This window comes from Gossypium hirsutum, chromosome A06 (genome assembly GCF_007990345.1).
Source record: "Gossypium hirsutum isolate 1008001.06 chromosome A06, Gossypium_hirsutum_v2.1, whole genome shotgun sequence".
Lineage (NCBI taxonomy): Eukaryota > Viridiplantae > Streptophyta > Magnoliopsida > Malvales > Malvaceae > Gossypium > Gossypium hirsutum.
The window spans coordinates 24,990,425-25,004,937 of NC_053429.1; the positions used below are offsets into that span (position 1 = coordinate 24,990,425).

The 14,513-nt window shown below is 27.2% G+C and overlaps 1 protein-coding gene across 1 annotated transcript; it reads left to right on the top strand.

Annotated features, from left to right (window-relative positions):
• The first annotated feature begins 5,840 nt into the window (after positions 1-5,840).
• Positions 5,841-7,361, top strand: LOC107961654 (protein BIG GRAIN 1-like B). The gene has a single exon (XM_016897721.2). The coding sequence runs from the start codon at positions 6,116-6,118 to the stop codon at positions 7,310-7,312; it is 1,197 nt and encodes a 398-aa protein (XP_016753210.1). The 5' UTR covers positions 5,841-6,115; the 3' UTR covers positions 7,313-7,361.
• The last annotated feature ends 7,152 nt before the right edge of the window (positions 7,362-14,513 follow it).

Here is a 14,513-nt window from a genome sequence, read left to right on the forward strand (position 1 = left end):
GTAGAGAATCCGCAACGTATGTCAGATCTCAGCCATCGATAAAGTAGTCTCTGACTAGCATTTAATTCCTTTAAAATAGTAACAGTTTGCTATTTGTATCGTAGTATTTATTAATTTCTCATGGGCATTGTTTTGTATTCATACATTTTAATCTCTCTAAAATCATCATTTATACATTTTTTCTACCATATATACATTTCATAATCATCTATTAACACGTATTTATTCAAAAGCATCTTATATTCCACACTTTACAATTTAATCCATTTGGTCTAAAACTTAACATTTGTACAACAACTCAACTAACAAACAAGACATTATAACACTTAAATAACTAAAATTAACATAATAAGGGCCATATGAACTTACTTGGTAAAAACTGCAACTAACCAGACATCATGGACTAATCTGCAATTTTTCCTTTTCCACAAATATCCTCCGATTGGTTTAAATCCCGATCTAAATCACAATTTAATTTAATTATCAATTCCAAACATCACTTAACAACATACTATAAATATATATCAGTTCAATTTCATTTATCGAATATTCCCTCAATTTTTTCATTTTATTCAATTTACTCTCTAAACCAAATTTGTCATAACTTTCAATTTTGAGCTTCAATTTCGAAACCGACCTAAATTATGTCCTTCTACATCCCTCTAATATCTATAATTATAGAAATTTCATGTCAATTTCTAAATATTTACACTTTAGTCCCTATGTTCAAAACTAACAACTTTCACTTTACAACTTAGTCTTTTTTCATATCTAAGCTCAAAATATATAAATTTAGCACCAAAATCTTCAAGATTCAACAATGGAATTTTTTTTAAAACTTCAACAGTTTCACAAATTAATCCCTGTGCCAGTTAAATCAAACTCCTGGGATCTCAAAAACATAAAATTTATAAGAAAAGATTGAGGGGCTTAAGTCTTGACGTGAAGAACCCTAATTTCCTTATGTTTTTCGGTGATGTAGAAGATGGAATGAACTTAAAAATGTTTTCCCTTCCTTTTGTTTTTATTATTTACTTATTATAATTTTATAATTATAAGCTTTAAACATATAATTCCATATATATATATATTAAACAAACATTATTAACCATCGACTATTCATAGAAAATGGTTTATTGCCTTTTTAGACCATGTTTTAATTATTATTTTAGTCTTTTGGCAATTAAAAATCTATAGTAATTAACTTCTATGATTTTTATGATTTAATCTTTGTACCTTAACATTTACGGGTTCATTCGTCAAAAATGGGATTCCAAAACTACCGTTTTTGACACCATTGACGTTAGGGTCGAAACACTTGTACCTTAGCTAACTATCCCATTTAACCGATTTGTCAAACTAAAATTTAATATAATACAATATTTAACTCATAACTATTAATTAATAATACTCATGGACTCGATCATCGAAAAATAGGATTTCAAAACTACCGTTTTCGGCATCATTGAAAAACGAGTTATTACAAAATTGTTTCAACATCTTCTCAATTGAGGTTGTAACATATTAAAAACAAAAAAAATCAAATAATATTATTAAATTTAATAATTATTAATAACAAATCTTTCAGCAAAAATAACACTAATATGCTATAATTGTAAAAAAAAATATATTTATAATATATATATATATATATATATATCAAATTCAAAAATTGGTAAGAACAATGAAATATAGACCAAAATATTTAATAACACAAAATAATTGGAATACGTTTAGGATTGGTAGATTTTGAGAGGAAATTTGAGAATGAATATTGAATGCATGTTTTGAAGAAATATAGAGAGGAAGGAGCATGAGCAAAAATCTGAACATTTACCTCGACACCTAAGGTTGTCTAAGGCCAAGCTATTCAAATCAATTCCATTTGACAATATTGTGAAAAAAAGACTTGAGATCTCAACATTTATCTCAAGTCAGTTTGTAGCAAATAAGTACAAGATTGATTATGGCATCTTCAAAATATATCAACAACACCTCAAAACCTAGGGTATCAAGGTCAGTTAAATGTGATATTATCATCACCAAATAATTGGGTTTCAAATTTTCTTTAAAGATGGCAAAATTTGAATCGTTCAATAAATTTTAAATTGGTTCTCTCTAAATGGAGTGGTTTTTTTTTCTTTGAAAAGTGGATATGAGTGAGCTTTTTATTGAACAGTGGATATGAAACAGTTACAGTAATTACTTGACCCATCTTGCCCAATTATATAAAATTATTATTTTATCCTTATATATATAATTATTATAAATAAATATTAATAACTCTCGGATTTAGGATATTAAGTCTAAAGATTTAGGGTCTAAAATTTTAAAATTTATTTATAAATAATTATTATTTAATTATAAATAAAGTTAATAAATTTTATTTATAAATGTTCCACTATTTTTTAATTATTATTTAACGATGCATTAGAGATATCCAGCATTGAATATTCTCACATTATTTAAAATGTTTTGATATAGTATAATTACATAATAATACAATATTTTATCATTTTGAAAATAAAATGTATTTAAATAAAGTATTAGTTTATTAAATTTTATATAAATATATATAATATTTGAAGCAAAAGAAGAAAATATATAAATACAAATTATTGTATCATGTTTTTCAAAGAAGTTAACAGGGAGAGTGTTAAGGGAGGCAATTAGGGAGCTTAGACTCTCATGCTGGAAAGGAAAACATTTGTCTTATCTTCTGGGTTTTGATTTTCAAAAAACATTTTCAGGGCTCCTGGTTGAAAATTTCATGATTAAAGGCCTAAATAGCAGGCTACCTCCATGGTTAAAAGCTCTTTTCTTTTTTAATCCAACTCTCCTTAAAAGCATATGCTAATAACTAGATTTAGCTCATTGTAATTTATAATCTAATTTAAATTCAACATAATTATTGTTAACAATATAAGAAATTAGTGGTTCAAACTGACAAAGATATCCACCTACTTCACCCTTTTAAAATAGGCAATACATATATTAACAAATCAAATTCCAATCTTTCTATTTCTTTTCTCATTTTCCTTTCATTAATTTTAGGTATAGTTAGAGAGTTTAATTTTTTTTTCTTTTCTTTTTTTCATTCGGTCTAATTCAACTCAAACTTAAGCAATAAAATTTATTTTCCATTTTGGTTGTGTCGAGTTATTACTAGAATGGTGCATACTCACTAAAATGACTGGAGTCAATATAGAATCGATTATACTAATCTAACCTCCAAAAAATTCTCAACCTATCAAATGAACCGTGACTCATGTTATTTCTAAACATAATAAAATGATATTTTGATATATGAGAAAATATTTGATACATTGCTAATTGAGTTATTAGACTCCAGTCCACAATCAATATAAATGGTTGAGAAATATTTTATACGTATGTAGCAAAATATTCTAAAAAAAAAATAAACACATGAGTTGTGTAGACGACTAAAAAACCAAATACTAACCTGGATTCCAACAAATTAATTCAACCAAATTCAGTTCATGCATTCAAAGTATTTTTCTTTTCTCCAAAAGAAAAATAAAATCATTAAAATTTTAAATTCCCAGGCTACCATTATTATTTATTACTATATTTAAAAAACCCAGAAAATATTTCCATCTCAAACCAACATATGGACCCACCAAGACTGACACAGAGACTTCTCTTCCTCCCTACAATGATCAAACGGCCATAAATTCAATTCTCAAAGTGGAAAAAAGATTCAAAGTGTTAAAATCTTGGGATTGAAAAAATATAAAATAAGTGCCACGTAGGCATATGACAATCTGGCATTGGCTCCATGGTTCTTCACACCTAAACACCTTTTTAGGTCAAATTTTATTTTCGCTTAATGCACACTTTTATTTCTAAAATATACCCATTTCAATTTTTAACATTTTCACTTCAATCCTTAACGTTATCAAATGTTTTTAGTTTAATCCTTCCGATGTTAAAAAAATTGTTTTAAATATTCACTTAATCATAAATTATCATATGTCATTAATGTTAACAATGATGCCATCATCCCGAAAAGCCCTTTAAAGTATTAAAAAATATAAAAAAATTTATTAAAACTTAGAAAAAAAAATTATAAAAATTATATAATTTTATATGTTATAAGTTTTAAAAAAACAAAAAAACAAATAATTGTTAATTTTTTTTTAAAAAAATCATAAAAAATATTTGAGATTATAAAAGATGGTAAAAAAATTAAAAATTTTAAAAATGATAAAAAAAATTATATAAAAAATTTATTTTAAGAATATTTTAAGAGAATAAATAAATTTTTATATCAAATTTTAAATATTTTAAAATACATCAGTTTTTAGTACTTAGGTTCCTTATATAATGTTTGAAGTAAGCTTCCTTTATCTATCGTCATGTAAGTGCTCTCTTTATTTTGTACTAATGTGATCTACAATGGTCAACCACTCGACAACCGTGGTGGACTTAGGGAAACTGATAACATATTCGAATATCAGTGGCATTTGATTTGTAATCGTGATAATAAATATTAAAGATTCAAAACATAATTTGAATTCAAATATTTTAAGGCAACGAATGTATATATTAATATTTAGATCTACAATTCATTTAAAAAGCATATTTGCAGACAAATAATTTATCTTTAGATAGTATAAAGTATTTGGAATAATTAAAAATATAATTTGAACTGAACTAATATTATTTTTTATTATTTAAATAATTAAAAAATTTATCCAAATTTATCACATAAAAATATCTACCAATTATAACTTTCAATTAATTGAATTATAAATAATTATCGCAAGTAGTATCCTTCAAAGAGATAATAATCTAGTGTTCAAGAGTTCTAGTAAATGTATTTTATAAAATTTAAAAAATATTAAAATTTCAAATATTTTTTTAAAATAGTAATTTTAGTAATTTTTTATATTTTCTATAATTTTATGTAAATTTTTTAATTTTATTTTTTAGTAATTTTGATAAATTTTTTGTGATTTGTTTTCATTTTTAGAGGTTTTTTAGGTGACAACATATGATTGCTTAAATATCCCAACAGATAATTTTTATTGTTCAAAGAACTGAATTAGGAAGTTCAAGAGATTAGAGTAGGCAAAAAAAAAAAACTATAAGAACAAAAGTGAGAAAAATGATATACTTTAAGGACTAAAATGTGCATTAGACCTTTTAATTTTACTCCATATGCTATACTTAAATTTAAAATTTTAATTTTATACCTTAAATTTCACATAATTTAATCCTCAATGTTAGTGACTTCGACTAAGGTATTATTTAATAAATTAAAATTTGAAATACTGAATTTATATTATAAATTTAGTTTATTGATAAAAAAATAAGTATTAATATAATTACGTTGTTAGGTAATAATAAATTTTGATTTTGAAATCATTTATTATTTATTTCATAATTCTAATTTTTTTTAAAATTCTAACCTTTGTAATATAATATTTTATATTATTTTTAAACATTTTGGATAAAATTTAAGACATTATTTTTTTAAAATAAAGGAAAAAAAACATTTCAAGTGTAAGTTTTTAAAAATAAAATTAACTTAAAGATATTTAAACTTTAGCTATTTGCCTATTTTTGCTTTTCAACCCACTTTTTTGAAAAAAAAATGTAACATAATTATCAAACACATTTAGATTTAATATTTACATTTTTTCAACGAAATTTAAACATTCAATACTTCATCAAACATGACATAACACTAAGGAACAAATTATGCCATAAGAACTAAATTTCTAAAATGAGAATAGTCCAGGGACTAAAATCAGAATTTGACCAACCTTTTTATTATATAGTGATAAGCTTCTGTTCCTTTCTTCTCCATCTTCAAAGCATCCACAATTTTAATTTCTTTACTCTCTCGCGTTCCTTCCCTTTCTCTTCAGACAAAGCATCAAATTTCCCTGTTTTATGTTTTTGTTTCGTTTCTTTCATTTCCAAATTCCAACAGTACCCAAACAAAATCTAGAAACAGTGATTCGTTTCCTGTTTCAGACACAAACCTCTGTGTGTGTGTGTGTTTTCCTCTTTATTTTGCAGCTTTTGAACCCTTCTTCATAGACAAAAAAGAAAACAACTCTTCCTTGTCCTAAAACGAGAAACCATGCATAGAATTGAGAAAATGAGAGAAAACCCATCTTTCTCTTCTACGCTGCTTGACAAAATCTATCGTTCCATTGATGATGGCGACACCAAAGTTGGAGACATGAAGTTCTACAGTGAGACAATGCAGAAGACAAGTACCAAAATGTCGAGTTTACAGCCAGCTTGTTTGATTGAGAAATGGATGGAAAAGAAGGTTGGTGAGAAGGCAAATGCAGACAAGAAGAAGAAACAGGTTGTTTCCGAGTTTGTAAGAAAATCATCACATCATGAACATGATCATGACCATGAACTTGATCATGATGGTGTTTTCTTTAGTTCCACTTCAATCTCATCTGATTCCAGTTCTGGGGGTTTTTCATTTTCATCATCTGACACTGAATCCATGTACGGTACTGCAACGAAAACTAAAGCTTCATCCTGTTTTGTTCCACCATGGCTGAAACCTGTCAAAACAGGGGGAGGAGGAAGAGAGAGAATGGAAGAAAGGGTGGACATGAAAATTTATGGCAACTTAAAGAAAGTGAAACAACAACAACAACCGATTTCACCAGGTGTCCGTCTCACAAGTTTCATCAATTCTTTGTTCACGACAGGCAATTCAAAGAAAAAAACCAAGGGTTCATCATCATCAACAACGACAACATCGGGGCAGGTGTCGTCGTGTTCTTCAGCTTCATCGTTTTCAAGGTCATGCCTAAGCAAGAACTCGGCTCCGGGGGGAGAAAAGTTGCGTGACGGGGTTAAAAGAACAGTTAGGTTCTGCCCCGTGAGCGTAATCGTGGACGAAGACAGTAGACCGTGCGGGCAAAAGTGCTTAAACGAAGAACGAGGGTCGAAGTCGAAATTGCCGTCGGTTTCGGTTCCGAATGCATGGAAAATAGGGAAATCGCCATCGACGAAGCGCGAGGAGGAAATGAAGTTTCAAGCAATGGAGAAGACGAGGCGAGTTGAAGAAATGGCCAGAGAGTTTTTGAAAGAGTATCATCTAAACCAGAAAAAGAACAATTTAATTTCAATGGATTCTCGCAGAGATTATGAAGATGAAGATGATGCAAGTAGCTGCTCGAGTTCGGATTTATTCGAGTTAGATCACCTTGTTCTTTTAGGTAACCATAGGTATGAAGAAGAGCTTCCCGTGTATGAAACTACCCATGTTCAAACAAATCGAGCCATTGCTAATGGCTTCCTAGTCTAGTTTTCTTTTTGTTCACAATATACAGAGAAACAAAAAATTTCAGCTTTAACTTTGTGTTTGTTTTTTTTCTTTATTTCGTTCTAATTATGATTTTAGTATGTTAGAAATTTGAGGGTTTAATCTCTTTAATCTAAGATAATTTAGCCTATACTTCTATATGGAAATTACTTATGATGTTAAAAGTGATGAATTGATTTTTGTTTAAATTATAAATTTATTATTAATTAAATGATATATGTTTAATTATTCGAAAAAATAATGGTCATAAAATATTGTTAAATTAAAGATGCAAAGATGGTGAAGTAGAGTGAAATGGAATGGTATAGGTAGGATGTAAAAATGAAGGAAAAAGAAAATATGGGATTGTGAAAAGGAACAAGTGGGGATGCGTTAAATTCTTTAGATCGATGATCTGAACTGAAGAGATACTGACAGTTTCTAAGTGATTGAAGAAAGAAAAAGAAAAAGAAAAGAAAGATTCGAGATCGTAATGAGAAGCAAAATGAGAGAGAGGGTAGGTGTGATGGTAAAGGCAAAGGCAGATCTTCTCTCCCCCCATGGGAATACACAAAGTTATGAGACCACTGCAAGCTTTTGCTTTCCTTCCTTTTCTCTCTTCTATTTCTATTTTGGATCCAACCCTCCTTTTTTCTTTTATTTTTATCCTTAGCTGAAATGTAAATCAAATAAGTTAATTCATCCTTAAAAGCAAGATTTCGAAATTAAGTTGAGTTAAAAAGAATTTTATTATTTTAACTGTTGAACATTGTCATTTGCATCACAAATTCCCCACCGTTCCTCTTACCAAGAGAAGAGGGTACTCTTTTGGCTTACTTATGCTTCCTATTCAAGACTCCTATTATTGGTGAGTTAAGTTCAGAAATAAAATCATTCAAAAACTCTTCTTTTAAATAAAGAAGTTTGATGCTTCTCTAACTTTACAAGTAATAGCATAAAAGAAACTTGTTTATGTATTTTTTATGACAGGTAAAACAAAAGGTAATAGTAGTGAGGGTGCTTTGTAATGACATAATGGAATCTGGTAGTGCTAAATTTCAATGGGTAGATCAAAATATTAATGTTATTTCTAAAACAATTAAGATTACAATTATTATGAACATGAAAAATGTAGATAAAAACAAGTTTACAGCATTTAATTGTTACTGGTTTACATTTTTAACGTAAGACAAGGTCCACAAGGGTAGAGGTAGTTTCATATTTTCAAACAAGGAAACAGAGCTGTACTGTTATTTTGTGCATTAAAATTGACTCTTAGGATTCCTGTAAAGGGACCAACAACATTGTAAGTCTGCTCATCAATTATAATGGACTTTCTACAAACAAAAACTAGTGTTGTCCATAAGATTGGAGAAACAATAGCTCTCTAAAAGTTGTCTATTATGATTAGACTGCTTGCTCAATTATCGCAATGGACCATTCTACTTGCAAACCTTGTGATAAATGTGAATCTGTGCATACCAACTTAATCAATGTTTTTGGTTTTAGATTACTATTTTATCATTGTTTTTCTCAGTTCAATTGATAGAAAAAAGTAAAAATAAAGGAAAAAATTATAAATAGCAATAATGAATGGGAAAATTAGGTAAAAATATCGAAATAAAAAAAATTAGAGAATTAAAATAGAATTTTTCAAATTTAAAGAAATAATTCGATTTTTTTAAAGAGAGAATGTCCTAGAAAAGTGCTTTCTACAAAACAACATTTTTTTTACACATCAGCTCCTTTGATCAAACAGTTAAATGTTAGTAGTTTTGTCCTTGAGTCCTAGATTTAATTTCTCTCCTACTCGCATTTGTATTTTTTTATTTCATGCTGTTTTAATTTTTTTAAAATTTTTAATAAAATTTTTAATTAATAAATATATTATTTTTTAATTTTTTTAATTCATTTTTTCAATTAATAACTCTTTTATTTATATAAATAAAATAGTGTATGTGTAATTATATAATAAAAATATATATTTTTATTCTATGTGACATTATGTTTAAAATATTTTTAATTAATAATTTTTTTATTTATATAAATAAATTAATAAATATGTAATTATATAATGAAGTCATATAATTTTTATATCTATCATTTTGTTAAATATATTTATATAAAAATTATTTTTATTATATAATTATTATTTTATTTGTATAAATAAAAGATTTATTAATTAAAAATATTTTAAAATTAATTATATACAATATGTATTTTTATGATATAATTACATATTTATTATTTTATTTATATAAATAAAAGAGTTATTAATTAAAAAGATGAATTAAAAACTTGAAAATAATATATTTATTAATTAAAAAAATTAATTAAAATTTTAAAAAAATAAAAAATAATATGAAATAAAAAATATAAATATGAATAGAAGAAGGATCGAACCCAAAACTTAAAAATAAAATCATTGACATTCCATCATTTAATTAAAGGAACTAATATATATATATAAAGAAAAACATGTTTTATAGAAGGCGTTTTTCGAAAAGCAGTTTTCTCAAAACGCATTTTCTATTCCTCCCTTCAAAATTGAATTATTTTCTTAAATTTAAGAAATTCCAGCCTAATGTCTTTTTTTTTATTTCAACATTTTTATGTAATTTTCGCATAATGAATGGCATAAACATAAATTATATACTCCAATTCAGGTTCGATCAGAAGAGCTTTTTTCTCGATTTGGGTAATTAATTTGGACTAAAATATAAAAAAAACAATTCAACCAGTTTTTATCGGTTCAATATGTTTTTCTATTGATTTAACTAGTTTATAGTTTGAGGGTCAATCCCAATTTTAACTTCTTCACTCTAAAATAAGTCTAACCCCTTTATACAAATTGATATATTAATCAGTTTTCAATTCAACTGGTTGGTAAGAGCGTAGTTAGAAAATATTTTTAGAGAACACTGAAATTAAATTATAATTTTTACTATAATAAAAATTTAATTTTTAAATATTAAATTAAAGTTTTATCAACTTTTACTAATTTAAAATTTTAAAAAATTTAAAAGATAAAAATAAAAAAAAATCATTTTAAAGGAAGTCAAGAACTTGCGAGCTCAACTAAATTGCGTCTGCTAATTTGTCCAATTAATTTAAAAAACATTGATGTTAGTTCAAAAATCTTTTTGGAGTTACAACAATTCTAATAAAATCATTTAATAAAATATGGGATAAACCCACACATGTACCTGGAGTGAGACTAAAATTTAAACATCAGTTCTTAAGATTCCATTTTTGTCGTAACTAATGAAATGGGAAAGTTCTTATTTACTAATATCCCATCAATCATTAAATAAAAAGAAAATCGTTCTAAAAGAATATTTAAATTGAAGTATTCAGTTATACCTATTACAAGTTAAAACTAATTTTTTTTTTATTTTTTTGTTGAAAGTCTGACTGATTCAATATATTCTATTTATTAACATTTACAAAAAGAAAAAGAAAAACAAATTTTTTAGGTATTTGATTTTTATTTTTGAAAATAAAATAAAAACAGAGATAAGGTGGTATGACCATCTGATATGATAATTAATTTTAATACATTTAATCTTTTTTTAACAATTTCATCATATTTTTTTATCATATTATTTGTTTTTTTTATATAAAAAAATTCTCTTTAATTTTTAAATAAGAAGATAATATACTTTAACGTACTTAAATTCACATTTTATTATATTAACAGTAATATACATACTAATTAAATTAAAACTTAATAGATTAAGAATAGAGTTTGTAATGTTGGAAAAAGAAAATGGGGCCTTCAAATGTGGGACTCAGCTGAGGCAGAATCTGTGATAGTCAAATTCTGTAACATGAGCATATGATTACAACCCAATAAACCATATTAAACTGCACTCTGCAGTAGTGGCATTTCTAACTTTTTCAAGAATTGTAGGCGGATGGAATTTTTTGAACAAAATTATTTGTAGTCTCTTTCTTTTTCCTTTTTCTTTTTTTTAATATTTCATGCTGCCCTTTATAGTTTGAATGCTTTGGAAGTAGTTATCGATTAATGTAATTAGATTGGATTAAATATGTGAACTTTGGATATTATATATTTTCCTGGGCTCATCTCTTTCTGTTACGTTTTTAGTGGCTACTTAAATTTTCATTTTCTTAAATTATTAATCCATTTAAAAATAAATAAATAAAAATTCATCATCTTCTCTCTCTCTCACCAGAATGTCGTCCTCAGTCTTTGAGAACTACATGGTTATAGGTATGAACACATGATAATTGTTTTTTATTTGCGCCATGAGACCTGGCAAATCTTCTGCACGAACTAGGCTACAACTTGTAAGTCATAAAGTTAAACTTAAGATCATTAAACCAAAGCAAAATAAGGTCATCCCTGAGCCAAAAGAAACAAGTGAATAATACCACAAATCTTAGATGGGTGCTTCAAGTTCCAACAAATTAGATTGTTGTAAGAAAATCTCTTTAGAAATCGAACAAGGACCTAGAGAAGAAGAATAGAAAAAGGATGGCACTTACTTTTGGAAAATCCAGAAGTAGATTGAAAGAGACATGAGGAGATGAGGAAGATGATAAGAAAAGAAAAAAGTGTCAGGTTTTGATTGGGTTAAATGTTTTTTATCTTTTATTTTATTTATTTAATTAAACAATTCTTTAATTTCTTTTACCAAGTTATGAAATTCATGCAGTACACGACACGTGTCAATCTAATTGGCTCCAAGTTTTTCTTTTAACCCAATTTAATTTTTAGACCAAAAGTGGTAATAAAAATCACTTGTGAAAAAAAATAAATTTAGATATATAATAAATGAGAAAAATACTATAATGTAATGGCAAATTTTTCATTTAAGCCTTAATTTTTTAGAGATTACTGTACAAGGGGTGGAGTGGTTTTTAGGAATAAAATTATAATTTAAATATAAAATAAAAGGTTGCAAATATTAAAACTAATAAACCCGTATTATATATACGAAAAAGCAAACAACCTATAACTCTATAAATGGTTAATGTATTATTTGCTATTTGAGTTTAGGTTTGTTGGATCAAAGGTTTATTTGAGAAATTATTTTGATATAAGAAATATCATGCTTTGAATAAAAATATTTTTAAATAAAATTTGGTAAAAAATTCATTTTAAATGATATCTCAAAAAAAATTTTGTTGAACTCATACTTAGAAAATATTTTAAAGTCAAGTTAGTTAAACAAACTTTCAAACATTTTTCAACCATGTCAAAACTGCTCTAGGCTAAAAAGTACCAATCTAGTATCGATACTTTTTGTCAAGTATCGATAGATTTTGTTGAGTATCGATAGATTCAAAATTTTATCAATATATTTTTCAATATCGATACGAAAATGACATTATGTTTTTCAAAGTATTTATCCAATATCGATATGGTACCGATACCTTTTGTTGGGCATCGATAAATTTCTTCAAGTATCGAAAGTGGTATACTTTTATTGATATGTTTTTCAGCATCGATATGAAATTAACATTCTAACTTCCAAAGGATTTATCAAGTATCGATATGATATCAATACCTACTATTTGGTATTGATAAAATTCTCTTGGTATCGATATCGATGGTTCCAACGATCACTAATTTAGGCATTAAATGCTTATAGTATCGATACCCATAGAAAAAGTATTGATTCCTGTTGTTGCAGGTGACATTAATGCATTTATATTTTCATCCACAACGGCTTTATTCAATACTCCAATAACCACAACGGGTGGAAATCAATTAAAGGGGATAAAAACCAACCTTCAAAGGGTCTACAACAACAAGAGAGATTATCCAAGCAAAAATTTCAATCAATCCACCTTTGAGCTTAAAGTTTTCATAATTTTATTGTATACACTTGTAAGCTTTCATTGTTGTTTATTCAACTCAAGTCTTTTATTGTTTCATTTGTGCTAAATTGGCAAACAATCCAATCTTGTAAAGATTCATTCTTAGTGTGCTTATTTGTATTACTCTTTGAGAGGGTTCTATCTTAAGGTTTGGGTAGAAACCTTAAGGGAGTTGTAAGGTTAAATATTGTCCTCAAAGGTTAATCAAATTAGTTAATTTTGGAAATTCCTTAGTAGTGGTAAGCTAAGGTAGTGAATTAGGTAATTGGGGTAGAACCACTCTAAATCATTGTGTTCATTTGTTCCATCTTTTCTTTCTAGCTTCTATAAAATTTTAAAAGCCAATTCACCCTCTTCTTGGTGATTTTGATTTCATTAATCAAGCTAACAATTGATATAAGAGCTAGTCTCTAAAGAAGGTCTAACAACTAAGAGAAGATCCTCAAGGTAGCTCAACTTTAGCCAAATCAATCTACACAAGATGACATCCATTTCTGGGTCAGTTTTCTATGGTGAAACTTAGTCTATCTCTCAATCTTCATACTTCAATGGAGTCAATTACTCTTATTGGAAGACTAGGATGATGTTGTTCATTCAAGCCAATGATCTTACGGCTTAGGACATCATTGTGGATGGTCATTCCATCCCTCAAAAACAAGAAGGAGAGCATTTGGTGCCAAGAAGCAAGAAGGAGTATTGAACTAAATGTCAAGGCCATGCACACTTTATTTTATGCACTTGGTTCAGAAGAATATAGTAGGGTATCATAATATTCTATAATGCCAAGGAAATTTGACATAAATTGGAAGTCACTTATGAGGGAACAAGCCAAGTTAAGAAATCAAAGGTTGGAATTCAAACAATCTATAAAAAGCCCAATTTGCCGGGGCCTATACAGAAAAAAAGTCAAAAATAAAAAGAAATAATTAAAACAGTCCAGATTACAACCCAAATTTCTAATGGCCCAATATCGCCCAAAACAAAATTAGCCCTAACCTAAAATAAATCCTAAAACAAAAATAAACAAAAACAAAACCCTAGCTGTTGGCTAGCCTCCGCCGCTCCCATGCGCTGCCTTCGCCATGTACACCCTTTTTCCCCTCCGTACCTCCACGTCGACACTCCAGCAAATGTCCTCCGTACCTGCAAGAAAGGACAAAAAAGGACAACAACAATGCAAAGAAAAAAAAACAAAACAAAATAGAGCAATAAAAATGTTGTGTTTTCGGCTATAAAAGTCAACACAATCACATTGTAATTTTTTTATAGATGAATACACAGAGAGCAATCAAAAACAAAATTTCAAAAAGGTGGTTTTCTTTCTGTTTCTATTTTTTTCATCTTTTTGTTTTTT

Excerpts from the sequence above, each read along its gene's own strand:
- LOC107961654 (XM_016897721.2), top strand. The coding sequence starts at position 6,116 with ATGCATAGAATTGAGAAAATGAGAGAAAACCCATCTTTCTCTTCTACG.